General features: G+C 60.8%; 1 protein-coding gene across 5 annotated transcripts in view; it reads right to left on the reverse strand.

Moving 5' to 3' along the window:
• The window catches only part of BEGAIN (brain enriched guanylate kinase associated), a 43,195-nt gene that overhangs the window by 19,742 nt on the left and 4,689 nt on the right, over positions 1–18,764 (reverse strand). For 2 of the 5 annotated variants that reach the window (XM_032405941.1, XM_032405940.1), the window contains exons 1-2: positions 7,827–7,865; positions 6,785–6,813 (exon numbers count right to left, since the gene is read on the reverse strand). In XM_032405941.1, coding sequence (XP_032261832.1) covers positions 6,785–6,813; positions 7,827–7,850 — 53 coding nt within the window. In that variant the 5' untranslated portion in view covers positions 7,851–7,865. Of the gene's footprint in view, positions 1–6,784; positions 6,814–7,826; positions 7,881–18,764 lie in introns of those variants that run through there. The other 3 variants (XM_032405944.1, XM_032405942.1, XM_032405943.1) reach the window with 2 other exon arrangements.

The following is an 18,764-nucleotide window of genomic DNA, read 5'->3' on the forward strand; positions in this document are numbered from 1 at the left end:
CAGCTGTCCCCATCTCAGGTGACAACGGCTCTATCCTTTGCTCAGGCCCAACACCCAGCAGTTGTTCTGGATGCTGCCCCCCCTTCCCTCACACCCCACACCCAGCCCGTCAGGAGACCCTGTCCACTCTCCTCCCGAATACACCAGAACCCTCTGCCGACCTCCACGGCCACTGCCTGGGCGGTCAGAGCTGCCACCACGACTCTCCTGGTCCCTGCCCTGCCTTCCGTCCTGACCTCCCAGCTCTGCCCCCTTGCTCCACACAGACACGGCCACACCGTGGCTCTGCTTGCAAGCGCTCAGCAGGCCCCACTCACCCCCAGCCTCCATCTGTCCCCTTCACCTCCCTGGCCTCCTCATCACTCTGCTCAGCCACTCTGGCCTGTCCCCATTTCTCATAGGTCAGCACCTTCCTCTGCACCTTGCACCTGCCATTCCCTCGGCCTGGAGCTCTTTCCCCCACTCACGGGCCTGGTGACCCTTCACCTGCTCAGGCCTGCACCCAGGTATCACCTCCCCGGGGTGGGGGGCTTCCCAGGCTGTGCGGCCCCAACCCAACCCACTCACTGCCCTTCTGTTTGGGGGCATTTTTGGTCTCCATAGCACTGGTCACTGTGATACTTATTTTAAAAAGTTTTCTGTCTCCCCTAACTAGAGGAAGTTTTTGGTCCCTGCTGTATCCTCAGTGCCTGTGACAGCCTCTAGCCAAGAGTGGGTGCTCAATAAATATTTGTCAAGCATGCAATCGATGAGCAAATTAAATCGACAGTGACAACCCAGAGGGCCAAGGCAGTGGAGCCTCCTGGGTGAGAGAAGGGGTCCCTGAGGAGGGTCTGGAGGGAGGCAGGACAAGCCACCTCTGAGTGACCAGCCCGGGGAGCAGCCATGCGCGGGGCTAAAGGTGGCCTGGGTGCCACACAGGAGTTTGGGTCTTCTGGGGGCCAGCGGGGATCTGGCGCTGTCAGAAGTGTGCCCTCGGCTCTGGGCTTCAGGAAGGGTGCTGGTGTGGCCCGGAAGAGGGGGCTACTGGAAGGGGGGGATGGGAAGCCTGTTTGTCTGACGGGACAGGTGTCGTGGGCATCCACAGGTGAGTGGGCTGCACCATTTGGTCAAACACAGACAGGACTCTTCCAGCTGGGCACCGTCCTGATGCTTGGGGACGTAGCTCTGTGATCCTTCACTGCTGGGAGGGCGGGAGGCGGAGAATACCGGGAAGGTCAGAGCTCAGCCACCCCGTGAGGAAGAGTGCCCCACCTTCAGGCCCTGCCTCCACGTGCCCCTCTCCCACCTGCCCCCAGGCTCTTGCCCCTAATGGTCCCCCAGCCAGAAGCCCCCCGTCCCTGCTCCTCCTCATCTCAGTAGGGCCCCCCATCTCCTGTTGAGGCCAAATCCCTCCACCAGAGGCTCTCGCAGCTCTGAGGGCCTCCCAGGGGGTGATTTATGTTCTCTAACCACTGGGCCAACCAAATACCCTTCAGGGGGTGATTTAAAAAAATAATAATAAAAAAACACTAGTCCCTGAGGGCCGAGTGGGTAGGGTGGGGGGCACAAGTGAGGGAGAGGCCCCCCTCTCGAGCACTGTGAGGAGCGGGACGGCCACTGTTTGCCACAGTGCGGTCTCATCCAAAAGCATTTACTGAGCACCTACTACATGCCAGTTCTAAGCACTGGGGATCAGCAGTGGACTGCTGTTCTGGACAGGGGTGGGGGGCGGAGACAGATAATAAACAAGATAAAGAAATAAAGCAAATCATTAGATAGCTGGAGATCGGGGTGGCCGGGAAAATCAAGGCAGAGGGGGGCAGGGTAGGGGGTTGATATTATAAATGGAATGAGTGGTCAGGAAACCCCCCATCCCCCTGACATCTGAAAAAGATATGAAAGGAGGGAAGGCAGGAGTCATGTGGATATCTGGGGAAGAACATTCCAGATCGAAAGGAACAGCCTGTGCAAAGGCCCTGGGGCAGGAGCCTGTCCAATGTGTTTGAGGAAAGGCAAGGAGGCCAGGTGACTAGAGGGGAGAGTCATGGGAGAGGAGGTCAGTGGGATTTGACATTTCTGCCACGACCCGATGTCCATCTCTATCTCCAGGATGTCAGGCTGGTGTTTCCCCACAGCGTCTCCAGCCTGGAGAGTGGCCACCGACAGGGGCAGAACCACAACAAACATCAGTCATCTGAGTGCATCAAAGAGCGTCGGCCCGAACACTGGGGTGTCCCTGTGCAAAAAGCTTTAATCCGAAAGGAAAAGCCGAAAACAGTCAACAGAATTAAAAGTAAGAACTTGTGCTCATCAGAGGACCATTTCAAGGACAAGCGGCCGCTGGGGGGGGATTCGCACATGCGCGAGCGACAAGGACCAGGCCGAAGAACACCCACAAGCTGGTCAGACAGCCTGATGGGAAAACACACACAGAACTTACAGAAGAGGAACCCCCGATGAGCAGCAATCCAGGGGAGTGCAGTTAGCGCCACCCCAAGAAACAGCACCATGCCCCCCTCCCCTGACGATGATGCCAAGATGCCAAGTGCCGGGTGGCCGTGGAGACCCAGGGCCCCCCAGGGACCCTGGGCTGGAAGGGTCCTTGAAGCACCCTGCCGAGCGTGGCCCCCTGCTTCTTCCTGACCATGCAGCTCTGCTCCGGTGCGTACCCCCAGCCATGCAGCACGCGGCCCCCAGAGCACCTGGACGGAAGGTCCAGCAGCTCCGTCCACAGTGGCCCAGGCCGGAAGCTGCCCCCACTCCTCCAGCAGCGAAGAGAGGGACGGCAGTCACGTCACTCACACGTGCTGCCCCAAGACAGCCAGCTGTGGGCCATCCCCACCCCCCCAGCACGCCAACACGACGTTTTAGTGAAAAAAGACCAGCCTTTGAAGTACAAGCTGGAAGACTCTGTGGATGTGAGGTTCTAGACCAGGCAAAAAACGACCTCTGTCAGTTAGGGATGCTCTCAGGTGGCCAAATGATGCAGAAAACAAAGAACTGCTTGTCACATACGCCAGGGCCCTGGAGGCCTCCGAGGAGCCGGAGGGAGCCGCGACTGGGGAGGGGTCTTGGGGCGTCCCTGGAGGGCCGGCAGCAGTCATCTTCTTGACCTGGGTGCTGGCCGTTCTAAACTTAATCTCTAAACTGCACAGATATTTGTTCCCTTTTCTGCATGCTGGTCACAGTTCACAACTTTGAAAAATGCTAGTTGGGGGAGCGGGCGGGGTGGACGCACAGCGGGAAGAGCTCTGCTTTCCGGGGCACCTGCCCCGTGCCTGCAGCAGCTGACCCACTTTCCCACATCACAGAGGGGACGGGGCTTGCCCAAAGGCCTGCGGCAGACAAAGTGGCCACGGCAGGAGCGAACGCAGAGGGGACCCTGTGCAGAGGAAGGCAGAGGAGCAGATTAATTTGGGGATTAGCTGCGGCGCCCCGCGCGCAGACAGCCAGCCGGGACTCGCTAATAGCCACAAATCCTGGAGTGTCACAGGAAGACTTGCGCAAGCTGTCAGCGGCAGGAGGGCTAAGGGAGCGAGGGCAGGGGGACCCAGGACGCCAGGTCAGAGGTGGCTGGACCTGGGGGAGCACGACTGTGGGCCAGCCCCTGCGGGGCCCCCAGGTCAGAGGTGGCCCGACCTGGGGGAGCACGACCGCGGGCCAGCCCCTGTGCAGCGCTGGGGCTGGAAAAATCGAGGGGGCAGACCCAGGCTCTGCTAGAAGGGGCTCCCCTCCAGGGTACGCTGGAGGGCACTCCATCAACCTGCGCTCCCCACCCCATCACCTGTTTCCCAAAACGCATCCCTGCTTCCTCGGGCCTCCCATGGCCTTTGGGCCTCTTGGGAGGTCTGTCCAGTCTATCTTCCTTGCAAACTATCTTCATTCTTCAAGCCTTGGCTCAAGTATCCCCACTTCCAGGAAGCCCTCCCTGATATTCCAAGCCAGTGTCCCTGGCCTGGGATCCCTGGGAAGATCTGTTGATGGGCCTGTGTCCCCCGCCTGCCCTGGAGGGTTGGCCTGGGTCTTACTCAGTCTCAGCGCCCAGTGCAGGACTCGGTACACAGACAGGGAATGAGTTCACTCAGGGGGTGGGAGAGTGAGGGGCAAGAGAGGCACAAAAGCCACAGAGAAAAGGTGACAGGGAGAACAAAGAGTTTGTCATGTGGACAAGAAGGCAGGTGGAAGGGCATTCTAGGCAGGAGGACAGCACAGGCCAAGGCAGAAAGGTCTGGCAGCTTATTTGGGACTGGGAAGGGGGACTTCAGTATGGGGTGGGTGGTGAGCAGAGGGAGTCGGCAGAGGGGCTGGGGCAAGGGGAACCCACAAAGGGAGCCACTGAGGGGCAAAGTGAGAGGGTCCTTTTGTTCACTCATCACATATTTCCTGGACCTTCCCACAAGCCAGGCTTGGTTCCAGACCCCACAGTGAGGATGGGATGTCGAGTAGGGGATGGGGCAAAGGACCTGCCCTCCAGGAGCTCAGTTCAGACCCCCAGGCCCAGCTTGCAATGCGCAGAAATGCACTCTAGGGGCAGGAGGCGGGGCCCAGGCACAGGGTCATTCTCTGGACACCCCAAGACCCCTTCAGTTGGACCACAAATGCCTCTGCTCCTGCCTGGGGATCCCACCATAGTGTGGTTCAGATGCCCCATAGTGAACCTCCATCCGGGCCCCTGCTATGGGCCAGGTCTCAGGTGAGGCACATCATTCTCCCAACAGCCCTGCCAGGGCGGGGGGTGAGGCGGGGGGGTGATTAGGATATCCACTTCACAGATGAGAAAACTGAGGCCAGACACTGGATCTGTGGGACCCCAAGCCCCATGACCTACCCCTGTTGACCAACTTCCCCTACATCCCTTGGGACCTCTTGGTCCTGGACCCCCAGCACTAAATGCAGGACGGAACCCTACAGGGGCAGCCCCTGTATTGGCTGGGAAGGACGGGTCTGGAAAGGCCCTTGACGTAGCTCTGAGAACACTAATGGGGCGAGAAGAAGAGGAAGGCAGGACCCTCCCCAGTTGTGGGATGCTATGCTGCGTGCGTCCTGGCCCCATGGGATCCCCATTCCCACCAGCTCCAAAATCCTGCCTCGGCTGAAAGCCCAAGTGGCCCAGAGCAGCCCAGAAGCCCAGGCCCTGGCTACTGCCACTGGCCTTTGGGACTCGGCCCAGGGAAGCCCTCAGCCCATTTGGCAAAGCCATGCCTGATGCCCTTAGCGTCTCAGGCAGTGGATCTGCCCAGGTGGCTCACCTGGCTCACCGGCCCACCTGTGTCCTCTCTGTCCGCACTGCCCAGCATGCAGGGGTGGGTGCTCAAGGCCTTGGCTGGGCATGGAGAGCGAGAGAAAGAGAAAGAGAACCACCCCCATTCCCCAAGATGGTCTTGGGGTGCCCCACGAATGCCACCTTGCTTTCAAGTCCCAGCTGAGTTAAGTAGTGTCCCCTTCTTCCTAGGGACCCATCCCAGGTGGGGAGACCAGTGAGATGACAGCCAAGGCGGGGGGCACGGGTACGGGGGAGGGCCCTGTCCTGAGGTCAGAGGCCTAAGCTCATCTGTGGGGCCAGAGCCAGGGCCGCTGCTCCTTGGGCCTCACTGGCCCCACCTGGACCTTGACCATGACAAGGCGGGTCTGACTGAACATCAGATTTGGAGTTTGAGCTCCTATGACCTAAGACACTGGACCCCTCCTCCCAGCCGGGGACAACTGTGTCCATGCCCTGTGGGACCCACAAGAGAGGGCTGCACTCCAGCTCAGTGGCCAGGAGATGGCCCTGCTCTGAACAGCCAGTCTGGGGCCTCTGTGTGAGCCCACGTGTCTCAGGCTGCCCCCTGGGCATTCCCAACTCACCCACAGCACTAAGGGCCAGCTGGGTCTCTTTCCCCTAGACCCTGGGGCATGTTCTGGAACAAGCCTGGGCTCTGCTAGGTCCCAGACCCTCAGGGAATGTGCGTCCTGGCTACCTAGCACGTTCCCCATGGATGCTGATTCTGGCCTTGGGAGGAGGGGCAGCCAGAGGGGGGAGGTCAAGAGACCCTCTGGACCTTGGGGACGGTGCTGAAACCCAGCAGTCAGAGCTGGGCCTGCTGCCCACACAACGCCTCAGCTCAGACTCCGGAAGGAAAACACGGGAGGGGTGTTCCCAAAGTGGGGGTCAGGGTGGCCAAGGGAAGTCGAGGAGGAAGTCGCGAATATTCACATCGGCTGATCCCTGGCCTGCCCCGAAGGGAGCCCGGTGTAGTCCACGATGGCTCAAAGTTTAGCACCCGGAGGGAGGCCGCAGGGGACACTCCCCAGACTCGCGGGATTCCCCCAAAATGGCTCCAAGACGCGCCCGCCTCGCTGGCCAGCCGGGAGGACTCCATCCCCCACCCCCGCCCCCACGAGGCGGAAACTTAAAAGCTCAGAACCAGGCAACTGTCAGCTGGGGGCGGGGGGGGGGGACAAGCCGGCGCGGGGACCCAGCGCACAGCGGGCGCGGAAGCCCGGAGGGTCCCGGTGGGTGGGGGGGGCAGTCGAGAGTCCGGGGCGGTGCACTGGGGAGTGGGGGGGCCGGCGCAGGCCCTCGCGGCGCACCCCCTCCCCCCGCCACGGCCCGGGCCGAGGAGCCCCCGCGCGCGGGGTTCCCCATTGTCTCGCGGCGCGCACACACGCACCCCGCGGCGGCACACCGGCCCGCGCCAGCCCCGCCGAGGCGGCCCGGGCCCCGTGGCTGCGCCCGGGCGGAGCCCTCCCCGCCGCCCTCCCGAGCGCCCCCACCCCGACCCGGCCCCGCGAGCCGCGGCTCGGGAGCCGCTGCACTCACCTGAGTTTCTCCATGTCTGCGGCAGAGGCCTGCGAGAAACCAAACGAGAGGGTCAGCAGGCGGGAGGCGTGCGCTCCGCGGCCGCGCCGGGCGGAGCCGGGCACAGCGGGCACGGGCGGGCGCGGCGGCGGGGCGCCCCGCGCGGCTCTGTCGGCCGCAAGCCCGGCCCGCGCGCCCCCAGCCCCTGCCCCCCGGCCGCGGTCCCCGAGACTCAGGGGGGTGCGCCGGGCCGCGGCCGAGTAACAGGTGAGCCCGCCCGGGCCGCCGCGCTCCCCAGCACCGAGTTACGCCCCCCCCGGGGGGAGGGGAGAAGAGGGGACCGGCCCGGGGACTCGGGATGGCACAGCCCGGGGCGATCCCGGTCTCGCCCGAAGAGGGGGGACCCGGCCCGGCCCCGTTAACTCTCCCGCGGCCGCGGCCCCCGCCGCTCACCGCACACCCCCCCCCCGCCCCGCCCGTTAACCCTTCCGGCTCCGCGCTCCCTCCCGGAGGAAGCCGAGCCCGGAATCGCAGGATCTCCTAGTCGGAGAATGTTCGAATCCGGGAATTGGGAGCCATACGGGATTGCAGAACACGACACTCACACGATCCGAGGGTGATGGCATTTGGGACCTCAGACTCCTCAATCAGAGACCCCGCTGCCCTCAGATTCTGGGGTTCCGGGCCTGGCTCGCCCCTCCCGGGCCCGAGGGATTAACCCTTGCGCGCCCGGCTCGCCGGCGGGGCTCCCTGCCGGGCTTGCGCAGACCCGCCCGCGCGCGGCTAGGAGACCCTCCCTGCCCAGCCCCGCACAGCCGGGCAGCCCCTCCGCGCGCCGGGCGGGGAGACCCACCCGCTGCCGTTAACCCTGCGGGCGCCGGCGAGCCGTGGGGACCGCGAGCGGCCCGGGCGGGATCGCACTTCCTGCGCGGAGCGGGGGGCGCGGGGCGGGCTCTCCATCGCCCGGCAGAGGCCGCTCCCGGGGGCTTTCCCCCCGTCTTTCCGTGCCACGACTGGCACTAAAGGGGGACGGGGGTCTGAGCCCAGGGACCACGCGACACACCTGGGAAGACTGATGACTGCCCATCCCGGCCCCTCGCTCCAGGCGCCGCCGCCGCGTCCGCCGGGAGCGCGCTCCGCTCCGGTCCGGGCCCCACGCCGCCTCCCCCACCGCCCCGCCGGGCGAGGGCGCAGCCCGGCCAACAGCGCCGAGCTAGGAGGCCCGGCCCGGGGGCCTCGGCCAGGCTCGGCCGCCAACTCCCCGGGTGCTGGGGCAGGCCCTCCCGGGACTCCGCGGGCCTGTTTCCTCACCTGCGAGCCGGGGTTGGGGGCAGGGGGAGGCGGACGAAGCGCTCTGCGGCCCTTCAGCACCGGCGGGCTGCGGAGGGGCTGGGTGGGGGAAGGAATTTTAGAAGGAAGGATCTGCCGGGGGCCCGGATTGGCCGCCAGACGCAACACTCACTCTAAAAGTTGTGGGAGACCACGAGCCCAGACCCCCTCTAAATACCCTCCTCCCCTAAAGACAAAGAATTGGCCGCCAGGCCAGTGCCTCCCCCGAAAACCCCCCTACATCCACCCCAGGCCCACCTTTCCCAGGTCCCCATCACCGAGCTCCGCACACTAGATCCCAGCATACAGCAGGCGCTCAATAAATACGGACAGTGCATGCCTAGATCCTACACCACTGTGGCTTGTCTTTTCCTGCCTCTTGTCTCTGGCTGTGAGTTCCAGGCGGGAGCCCTGTCCCTTCACCAGGGCACCCTCAGCACCCAGCAGGCCTGGCCTCCACAGGGCCCCGTGCAGGGTGGGAGGAGCCGTGCTTTCTCAGGGTCAGCTCCAACCAGGTTCATACCCAACCCCAAAAGTCCAAGTGTTCCTCCGTCCACCAAGGCTTTCTCACACATTCCTTAGCTCTGGGATAAGTTCTTGCGGTGGGAGGGCGCAGCCAATGAGGTGAGCCCTGCCCTCTGGGGGCTAATGGTTGAGAAAGGAAACCCCCGCTCTTTCCTGGGAGCCCCCCTCAGCAGAATGGCAAGGATAAATACTGGCAGTACCCCCCCCCCCAACACGCACCCTCCCCATGCCTTAGCCTTACACGTTCGAGGCTCCGTGGCTCCTCGGGGACAGCTCAGCAGGGAAGCAGTCACTCCCAATTTACAGACAAGGAAAGCAAAGGCCAGAGCTGAGCCCAGCAGGGCCTGGAACCCAGCCCTCAGAGAGAGGCCTTTTCCCCCCAAAGGCTAGGGACACCCCTCATATGTCTCCAGTTGTCTCAATCACTCACAGTGAATGACCTGCCAGGGAGTTTGTCTAAAATTAATAAGAATGTATTAAAATTTAATTTTAAAAATTGAGCATTAATTATGTATATTGAGTGTTTCAGCTCTTCTAAAAAGTCTGTCTGGGAATTTCGCCCCCAAGAAGGAATGTCAGGGGAGGCCACTGAGTTGCTCTGGTGGTGGCGGGGGGGGGGGGGGGGGGGGGGCGGGCAGGGCAGGCTGAGGGGAAGGAGAGGGGCTCTAGCCCTGGCACCTTGGACCCTCTCCCTTCACTCCGCTACTCCAGACCCCGAAGCCTGGCTCTGACCTTTCCACGATGTCTCAAATTCTCCCCAGACCCACTGCCTGTGCCCTCATCCTTAAAGGTCGCCTCCTCCAGGCAGCCCTCCATGGAGACCCAGTGGAGTTGTTTGGTTTAGGTCTCCATACCAGATGCATAATCCCTGGGGCAGGGCCTTTCCCTGCCATGTCCCAGGGCTAGCCTAGCACCTTACCCAGGGTTCGGGAGCCTGGACACAGCTCTGGATGCACATGTGATGAGCATTCACAGCTGTATGTGGCTGGGGAGCAGGGTGAGCAGTGAGGCTAGCCCTGTGAGGAGGTGCTATGGCTTTGGCAATGGTCTTGGTGTTAGGGCCAGAGCCCCAGGTTCACGTGTTGACACTGCTATTCATAAGCACAAGATTTGGGAATACTCCTGAGATGCCCCTTTTACGGATGAGAAAAACAAGACCAGAGCCTGAAATGGGCTTATTCAAAGTCACCTAAAGTAAGCCAGGGCCTGCCTGGTGGGCTGGATAGAGGAGAAAGGGGGCACTGCCCGGGTCTCGGGCCGGAGGTGGTGCCTCCATTATAGGAGGAGGGCAGGGATGGTTGGGGACCATGAATATGAGGGGCCTGTGGGACGTCCAGAGTCCTCAGCATGAAATGATGGGGCAGGAAATACCCTCAGGGCCCCTCTGGCCCCTCCAGGGACCCGCAGGCAAGTGGGATCCCAGCGCTCTTCTCTGGGGACTCCCATACTCATGGCCCCACGCCTCTTCCTGCAACACACTGTGACCTTGTCCGCTCCTGGTGGTCCAGCCCAGCAGCCACCTTTATTTTCCTAAAACATCCCGTGAGCCTTGCTTGTTGGCCCCTTGCCTCAGCCCACCTGCTCTCTGTCTTTGTCCCCGAATGCCATCCTCCTAGTGGCACCTGGGCACGGTGACTGGCACACAGGAAACACTCCCAAGAGGCGATGGAGGGAGGCAAGTCTGCCTAACCCTCCGGCCTCACCTCCAACCTGCCCCTTACTTGGCACACAGCGGCCACACTGGCCTCCTTGCTGGTCCCAAGCTCACCCAGCTGGCTCCTGCCTCAGGGCCTTTGCACTTCTTCCCTGCACCTGGAATGCTCTGCCCCAGATCTTGTGTGGCCAGTGCCTTCCTTCTCTGACGACCCATCTGAAGTAGCTCCTTGCCCACCAAAAGACTTCTCATCTCGCCGGTCTCTTTGGACTCCTCCTTGGTCATTTGCCTCCCACCCTGCCCCTGCCCTATAAACGACACCCCTACTGCAGGGCCCTCAGTTTCTGCCACTGTGCCTCTATCCCCAGGGCCTGGCACAGAGGGCCTTCAATGGCAAGTGGTGACACCAGAACCATTGCAGTTGGCCTTCTCCCCAGCCAGAGGCACCTGCTCTCCACCCTGAGCGCCTTCCTGCCCTCCTGGCTCCTATCATTCACTCACCACCCCATGCCCCTCCCCCAGCTGGGTGGCACCTGAGCCCAACGGCACATATGCACAGAGTCCTGCTCAGGGAGCTCCTCTGAGGCTGTGGGTCCTCCCGCTCCATCCGCCCCCCCCACCCCCCGCCAGCCAGTGACTCCTCCGCTGGACCATCTGGCCGGGTTGCACTGCTGCCCATTCCACTCCAAGTCCTTCTGTTTCCCAACTACAGAGAGAAGGAACGAGAGTCCCTGTCTGGGAACGGGCCTGCTTGGTGCTGAGAGCCATGTCTGGGACACAGGGAGACTGGCTTCTGGTCCCAGCTCTGCCTCACCATGTGACCCTGGGCCAGTCCCTGCCCTCCCTTGGGGCCAGGGACTGACCTCTCAGACCCCGACCCTAGTGCTCCACTCCTGGGGTCTCTGTAAATCCACTCGGGGCTCTGACTTCCTCAGTTTCCCCCTTATCTTGCTCCCCGACTTCCATCTCCAGGAGAGGAAACAAGCTGAACAATGTGGAGGGGACACGGGGGGTTCGAATCCCAGGCGCGGCTACCACGGGGGTCACCCACCTCCCGCTGATGAAGACTCAGGCCTCCTACACAGCTGTGTGACCTCTGGCAAGTCTCTCAACCTCTCTGAGCTCAATCCCTCATCTAGGGAGCATGGGAAAGTTTTAAAGGACATTGCGACTGACAAGGTAGCCATGTGTAAGGGACTGTCTTGGGGCTAGAGCTCCTCTGGAGAGCCGGCCTTTTAAATTTAATCATCTGGGGTGGACAGCCTTCGAAGATGTCTTCTTGCCTTCATTCAACAAACATGGACCGTGTGCCCTGTTCTAGGGGACTCAGCGGGGAAGGAGCCTGAGGAGCCTTGCGCCCTGATGGTGCAGACACCTCCGATTAGAGGGGATGTCAGCACAGCGCCCCCGCTGCCCCAGTGTCTGATGTGAGGGAGGGAAGGCTGGGGCTGGAACTGGCCACGGGGAGGTCAAGATGAAGGGCGAGCAACGATGGCAAGTTGGTGGGAGCAGCAGGCTCTGGGCGTGGGGGGCCTGGTGGGTCTGGGAGCATCTGGTCACCCGTGGGGAGCAGGGGGGTGTGTCACGGGCCACAGTAAGGACTTGGGCTTCTGTCCTGAGTGGGTCGGGAGCCCTGCAGCGCCAAACAGAGGACTGTCCCTGGCACCGCTGCGTGGGGGACGCGCTGAAGGCTGAGTGCAGGGCACCCGGCGTCGAGCCGGAGGCGCCAGGACCAGTCCAGGCCTGCGGGGCCAGGGTGCAGGTAGGAGAGGTGCTCGCCGCTGGAAGGCGGTGGGGAGAAGATCGGGCCTCAGGTCCAGAGGTGACAGACGTCCCAGTAGGGACATGGCCAAGAGGGCGGGTGCACAGGTCCAGGAGATGTGAATCTGGGATCGGCCCGTGTAGATGCAGCACTAAAAGTCACAGGACTGGAGGAGCGCCAAGGGAGTGAGTGTGGGGCGCAGAGGTGCTACTTCAGGGTGCTGGGAGGGACGGAGCCCTCCAAGGACACTGAAAAGGAGCAAAGGGAGGTAGGATGAGAACGGGGTTTTCCAGGAGCAGGGGGGAGACCAGCACTCACAGACTGTGCCCTGGGTCAGAAGCTGGCTTCGTGTCCCTCAGCATCCCCCACAGGGCTGGCCTGTGCTGGGCACACAGCAGATCACCTGCCCAGACCTTCGCTGCAGGACCAAGGGGAGCTGTGTGCTCTCCCGTCCCTACTCGATGGAGGGGAGAGGGTGAGCGCTTGCCCAAGGTCCCTCCAGCAAGCTGGGGAGCTGAACACAGGCCCTGGCTTGGCACTGCTGTCCCCAGATGGGGCCAGGAGTGTCCTTCTCCCTGGGATTCCAGAGGCCTGGCCGCGTCTCACTCCCCACCCTGCCCGCCTCTATCTGGGCTCCATGAGTAGCCTCAGGCAGGGCCTCGGGTTCCCAGCTGAGTGCGGCTGCAAGCTGGCCTCCAGAGCTAAATCTGGCTTGCCAGCATGTTGTATTTGGCCTGCAAGAGGTTTTAAAAATTTTTTAAAAAACATTTGAGCCAACATTTAAAAATTGGGAGAGTTTACATTTTAAATTCCATATTTTTGGCTTCTACTGAAAATTTGCAAGATCTGGCAACTCCGGCCCACATTCCCACGTGGCAACAGTTGGGGAGCTGGGAAGCAGCTGCCCCCCCTCAGAGGCACCTCGGGGGGCCCCCACTGGGGAGAGGCATCGTCCACACCTAACTCACCTGACAGCTTAGCTAGACTTGGGGAGACTGAGGCCTGGAAGGTGGAGTGACTGTCGGGGTCACTCAGTGGGAAAGCCCCTGGGACAGGATCTGGGGACCCCCAGGCCTGGCATCAGGAGTCTTGTCACAACCCCACCTGGGCAACCTCAGAGACCCCAGCCTGCTTCTCCTTCCATGACCCTGGCCCTGGCCCTCCCGCTCTCTTCTTCTGACCTCAGGAATTGGCTGGCTCATGTCATTCATACTGTCATTCAGGCCAGTGGGCAGTGAGAGCTGGAGGTCTCAGAGGCCTGCCTTTTTTGTGGCTTCATGTTCACTAGACAATGAAGAGGAGGACCAGGGTCACCCATGGCCACTCAGCCAGATGGGACAAAGGCTGGACTAAAATCTAGGTCCCTCCCCTGGTTTGTAGCTGCCCCCCCGCCCCCAACCAAGGTGTTAATGGTGAAACTCCAGGCATTATCCTCAAAAAAGGGCTTTCAGGTTAAGGACTGGAGGCCAGGGGTCTGCCCTGCGACCCTAAAGCTCCACCCCCAGCCTGGGGGGAGTTCTGGGGACACAGGCCTGTCCATGCTGGGAGGGCAGAGACACACAGCCGAAGGACCACCATCATGACCTTCATCACTATCATCATGCCAGGGACTGAACCTCTACTGTGTGCCAGGCATCTTTACCCATGACCTCTAACCCTCCTGCCGCCACACACCGGTGCGGACATGGAGGCCTCCGCTGTTCTCTGAGTCTGCTCCTGGTCTGTGAAACAGGCCTGATCCCGGTGTCTCTCGGACCCACCTATTTTGAGTATTTGATGTGAGGCTGGAGCAGAGGGGACCCGGAACAGATGCTCATCACACCTTATTGGCCCTGGGGGTGCAGAGTGTGTAGGGCTGATGCCCCCTGCCCCCTCCCTGGGAAAGGACACTCCCCAGGCCTCAGGACGGAGCCCTGACCCCAGGCACCCACTGCTGGGCCCCGTCGGGTCCCCGCAGCCCTGTGCCGCCTGGCAGTCCTGGGAGGCACGTGCAAGGAGCCTTGAGACGCGGAATCCTCCAGAGGCCTGGGTGTCATGGGGCTCCCCCAGGGCCCAGTGTCCCCAGAGTGAGGGCTGCGCCATGTGCAGGACTGAGTGGCATACAGGCGGGGGTCCCACAGGGCCAGGCCCTTGTGGTGGAGGGCACCTGTTGGGTGCGTTCCCTGTGACAAGGCAAAAGAAGGATCATGATCATTCCTGCCTTTTCTTCATGACCAGGAAAACCGAAGCCCAGAGGGGGTGGGTGACCTGTCCAGATCACCCGCAGAGGGTCCTTGCACCGAGTCTACCCGAAGCTGCGGACTCTGGGGCTGAGCTCGGCGCAGCTGGCCCCAGCAGCCGCAGGGGGAGGCTGCCTAATTGGCCAAACTGCTCCCGGCTCGCCCTGGAGAATGAGGCAGGTCCCGTGGGGGGGGAGGGGGGGTAAGAGCGAGGAGCAGGGGGGCAGAGGGAGAGGTTACGACTGCCTGGGTCCAACCCTGGCTCCTCTGCCATGACCTGAGACTCAGTTTCCTCCTCTGGACGTTGGGAGCATAATGATGGCACCAGCCTCCCAGGGGTGCACTGTGCTTGGGATCACGAGTTAGAACAACACCCAGAATTTTGTTTTTAAAACAACCTCTCCCTGTAGGGAAGCCATCCTGGGAGGGTCCTGGTCACAAGCTCCGCCAACCTGGCCCTGCGGCCCCCACCTCGGTCCTGTGCCTGGAGAAGTCCGGATGGGGCTATGTCCTCAAGAGCCCATTAAGCCCCATCCTGGCCCCAGGGGACACAGATGGTTTGGGAGACAGAGGTCAGCACCAAGGTGGGGGTGCTGCTCTGCACACCCAGGTCCCCGGGACAGCTACGTGGGGCTCACGTCTTGCTGCCCATCAGTGAGGCCAAGGTGTCTGTGTGCCCAGGGGCGTGGGTGCAGAGATGCTGAGAAAGACACCTGCTCTGAGATTTGAAGACCTCGGTCCTAGCCCAGACCCCCCCCCCCATGTGACCTGGGGCAAGCGGCATCCCCTCAGAGCCTCAGTTTCCAATTCTGTAAAATGGGGGAATTAGTGAAGGACACAGATCCATCTATCTGCCCGATAGGACAGTGACATACTACCTCACACGGAGGGGTCTGAGGTTCAAACATTCGAAGGGATAATCATATGAAATCCTGTGGTAAAACATGGAGGCAAAAACTCATGCACACTCGGGTCAGAACTATTCTGCCTGCCCCAAGCCAGAAATTTCACCTTAGAGATTCATTCTTTTGGTTCTTAAGGTCTTGCCTATTACAGATATGCTCAAAGGGGTGTGAGGAGGGAACTCGGAGGGGGTCAGCAAGGACTCACAGAGAAAGGACGCATGGAAGAAGGAGGGAGGGGACCACAGCAGACCTCTGCCTAGCTGCCGGCTGGAGGATGGGCTGAGGATGAGACTCACCCGGCTTGGAGGCTTCCGGGGGGAGGCAGCTTGGCCTCCATGCTTGCCGCTGCCTATTCGAGAACCACTAGTCTCCACGGCCCGGCCTGACCCCGCTCTGCCGGCAGCTTCAGCTGAGGACAGCGGAGGGTTCAAGGCCAGGGTCTTCTCTGGAGCTGCAGCCCCTGTGAGGGGCTCCTGGGCGGGGCCTGGACCTTGCTCCCCCGGGGAGGGCTCCGGGCTGCGGCCTCTGGGCCCCCGGAAGGCCTCCAGGGTCCCGGGGTCGAGCACTCGCACAGTGACTTCATCCAGGAACCTGGAGAAGGGCAGCCTGGCCTCCCGTCGGCGGCCCAGCCGGGCAAGGGGGCCTCTGGCCGTCAGGGACTCTGGGGTGGACCGCAGGCCGGCTGATGCCTGTGTCTCTTCCTGGCCCGGCTGTGCCGCCCAGCTGGGGCAGCATGTCTGGCCCTCGGGGCTCTGGCTCAGAGTGGGACTTGGTTTGCGGCTTTGAAGGTCCTCTCTGCATGCTTCCTTCCTAGGGGCTTCGGCCTGGGGCTCCAAGAAGGAGCTGTGGCCATCTTGCCCAGGGCTGCCAGGGTCCGGGCCCCATGCCTGGGAGTCGGCCCCCGAGAACATCCTCCTTAGTCAGTCCAAGGTCAAGCCTCTCCAAGTACCTCGTGGACCCCTACTTCTCTCCTCCCATGGGACTGGGATCCCCACACCCTCTTGGGGGTCGTTCAGGGCCATCCGTCCCTCATTGGCCAGAGTGATCAGCTGAATGCCTGCCTGCCCATCGATCCAGAGGGCACGTGGCAGGGGGGCTCCCACCCCCTAAATTGATTCTCACTAAGTGGGAGCTGGGCTTCAGGGCTTAGAAAGTGCTACAGAGAAGGTCATGTCCTGAGCTCTGTGTCTGTCTGGGGAGGAAGCCTGCACTGAATGAGCACCTGCTGTGTACGGAGTGGGGCGGGGCCTCAAGCACGCCACTCATGTCTCTTCATCTCCTCTGGCCCGTGTGGTGTTGGGTGCATGGAGATGGAGAGACAGGCAGCACAGAGACAGCTGTGACAACTGCCACGACAGGGCGAGCACAGGGCCTGAAGAAGGGGAAATCAGAACATCATTGATCTGGCCAAATGGGAGGGAATGGTGGAGACTGCTGGTTGCCTACTGTTCTCTTATTCGTCCTTAGTAAAGAACTCATTTTATTCCGGAAGCAAGATACTCAGCTAAAAGCCTGCATTTCTCAGGCTCCTTTGCAGCCAAGAGTAGTCAAGGAGATATAAACAGAAGTTATTGGGTGTGACTGCAGGCGGAGCTCCTTAAAAGGGATCAGACAGCTTGCATGTGCTTCTTTTGCTCCCACACCCCACCCTCCTGCTTCTTAACTGCGACATGGAAGTGATGGTTGGAGCTATTGCAGCTACATTGCACCATGAGGCAAACTTGTGGCAGAACCCATATATAAAGGATGGAAGAGCAGAAAGACAAAAGGAACCTGGGTTCCTGATGGTTACTGAGTCATCACATCAGCCCTGGATCACCTGCCTTTGGTGCTTTAACTTGAGAGAAATAACCCCCTGTCTATGTGAGCTGTAGTTACTTCCAGTTTCTGTCACTAGCAGCTGTGTGCAATTCCTCAACAATACACAGGGGATAAGGCAAGGAATAGTGGTTGATAATGCAATGAGGGAAGAGCCTTTGGCTCATGGGGCCCCAGGGTGTAATTAAATGGGGAGTAGAATGGAGGAGATTAACCCAGAGGAAAGGCCAGAGCCAGGCCTAGGCACTTTCTCCTTTGTGTGGAGGGAGATGTGCCTGCCTCCGGCATCTCAGGAAGATAGGAGGCAGGACTCCTTCCTGGGATGCACCTGCATGAGTCAAAGGAAGTCTCACTTTGGGTGATGGAGAGGTGGCAGCCCCAGGCCCTTGGCTGGCCAACGCCTGGCCACTACCACCACCTGGGCTTCTGGTGCTGCTCAGAGCATGGCCTTGACTCTCCTTGGCAGTGCTAACTCACGGGTGTGAACCTGGGGCCCCTGCCCACTTGGTGGTGCCTAGATGTCTCATATCAAGTGCTAGGGACTCCTTCTTTTCTGGACTCAATTAGACACCTCTCTGAATGCCCCCACAGCATCTGTGACTGAATGTCTGAACAAATCCATGAGCTCAGCTCCACAGGAGCTGCCTGGACCCCTCCTTCTTCCTCTCCTCTCCCTCCCCCGCCAACCAGCAGGCCCTGGCAATTCAGCTTCTCTCAGACCTCAGGACATCCCTCTATCCCCAACATCACCTTGCTGGTCCCAGGTGCCACCATGTCTCACCTGTACACCTGCAATTACCCCTCCCTGGGGCCCCTGACCCTATGCTGGTCCAGCTTGGTCCTTCCCACAAACATACCAGTATGAACTTTAAAATTAACAGACCAGATAACCAGACAATGTCACATGATCATATGCCCTGCAAGGCCCTGCCAGCCCAGTGTCTTCTCTAGAGATACCGAGGTGTCTTCTCTACCCTGAAGGGCCCCCTGGAACCTCCATCAAGTTCCTGACAATGCTAAGCTCTATCTAGTCTCAGGGCCTTTGCATGTGCTGTTCTCCCCGCCAGAATCACTCTCCTTCCCTCTCTCTTTCCCTCTGTCTCCTCACCTAACTCCCATTTAACTTCAGGGCCCGAGTCAACAGCCTGTCCCTTGCAGCCCCCAGATCAGATCAGGTCCCCTTGCAAAAGCCTCTTGTCAACCCTGCTCTTCTCATAGCACAGCCCCCAACTGCAAAGGGTACATGTGCAATCATTTGTTTATTCTCTGTGTCCCCAGGAATGCAAGCTTTTCTCTGTCCTCACTCTCTACACAGGCCTAAGCACATAGTAAGTGCTCAATAAGTAGTTCTGGAGTGGACCCCTTCTGGGCTGAGAACTGGGGAGGAGAACATGGGGGAGCAGGGATCTCAGGCTCTTAGAAAGCCAAGCATCCTTCCAGCCTTGCAGTCCCCTGATAGCCACTCCTTGATACCTGGATAGCCCCCTTGGCAGCAGCTGTCCAGCCCCTGCCCCATGACCATCTCTGTGACCATCTCCATGACCATCACCATCTCCATCTCCATCACCATCTCCATCACCACCACCATGTCCATTACCACCACCATCACCATCTCCATCATTATCACCATCACCATCTCCATCACATCTCCATCACATCTCCATCACCATCACCAACTGCATTGCCATCACCATCCCATCTCCATCACCACCTCCATCACCATCACATCTCCATCACCATCCCCATCACCCATGCTATCCCCATCTCCATCACCACCACCACCTCCATC

This window comes from Phoca vitulina, unplaced genomic scaffold (assembly GCF_004348235.1).
Source record: "Phoca vitulina isolate PV1807 unplaced genomic scaffold, GSC_HSeal_1.0 scaffold7, whole genome shotgun sequence".
Classification (NCBI taxonomy): Eukaryota; Metazoa; Chordata; class Mammalia; order Carnivora; family Phocidae; genus Phoca; species Phoca vitulina.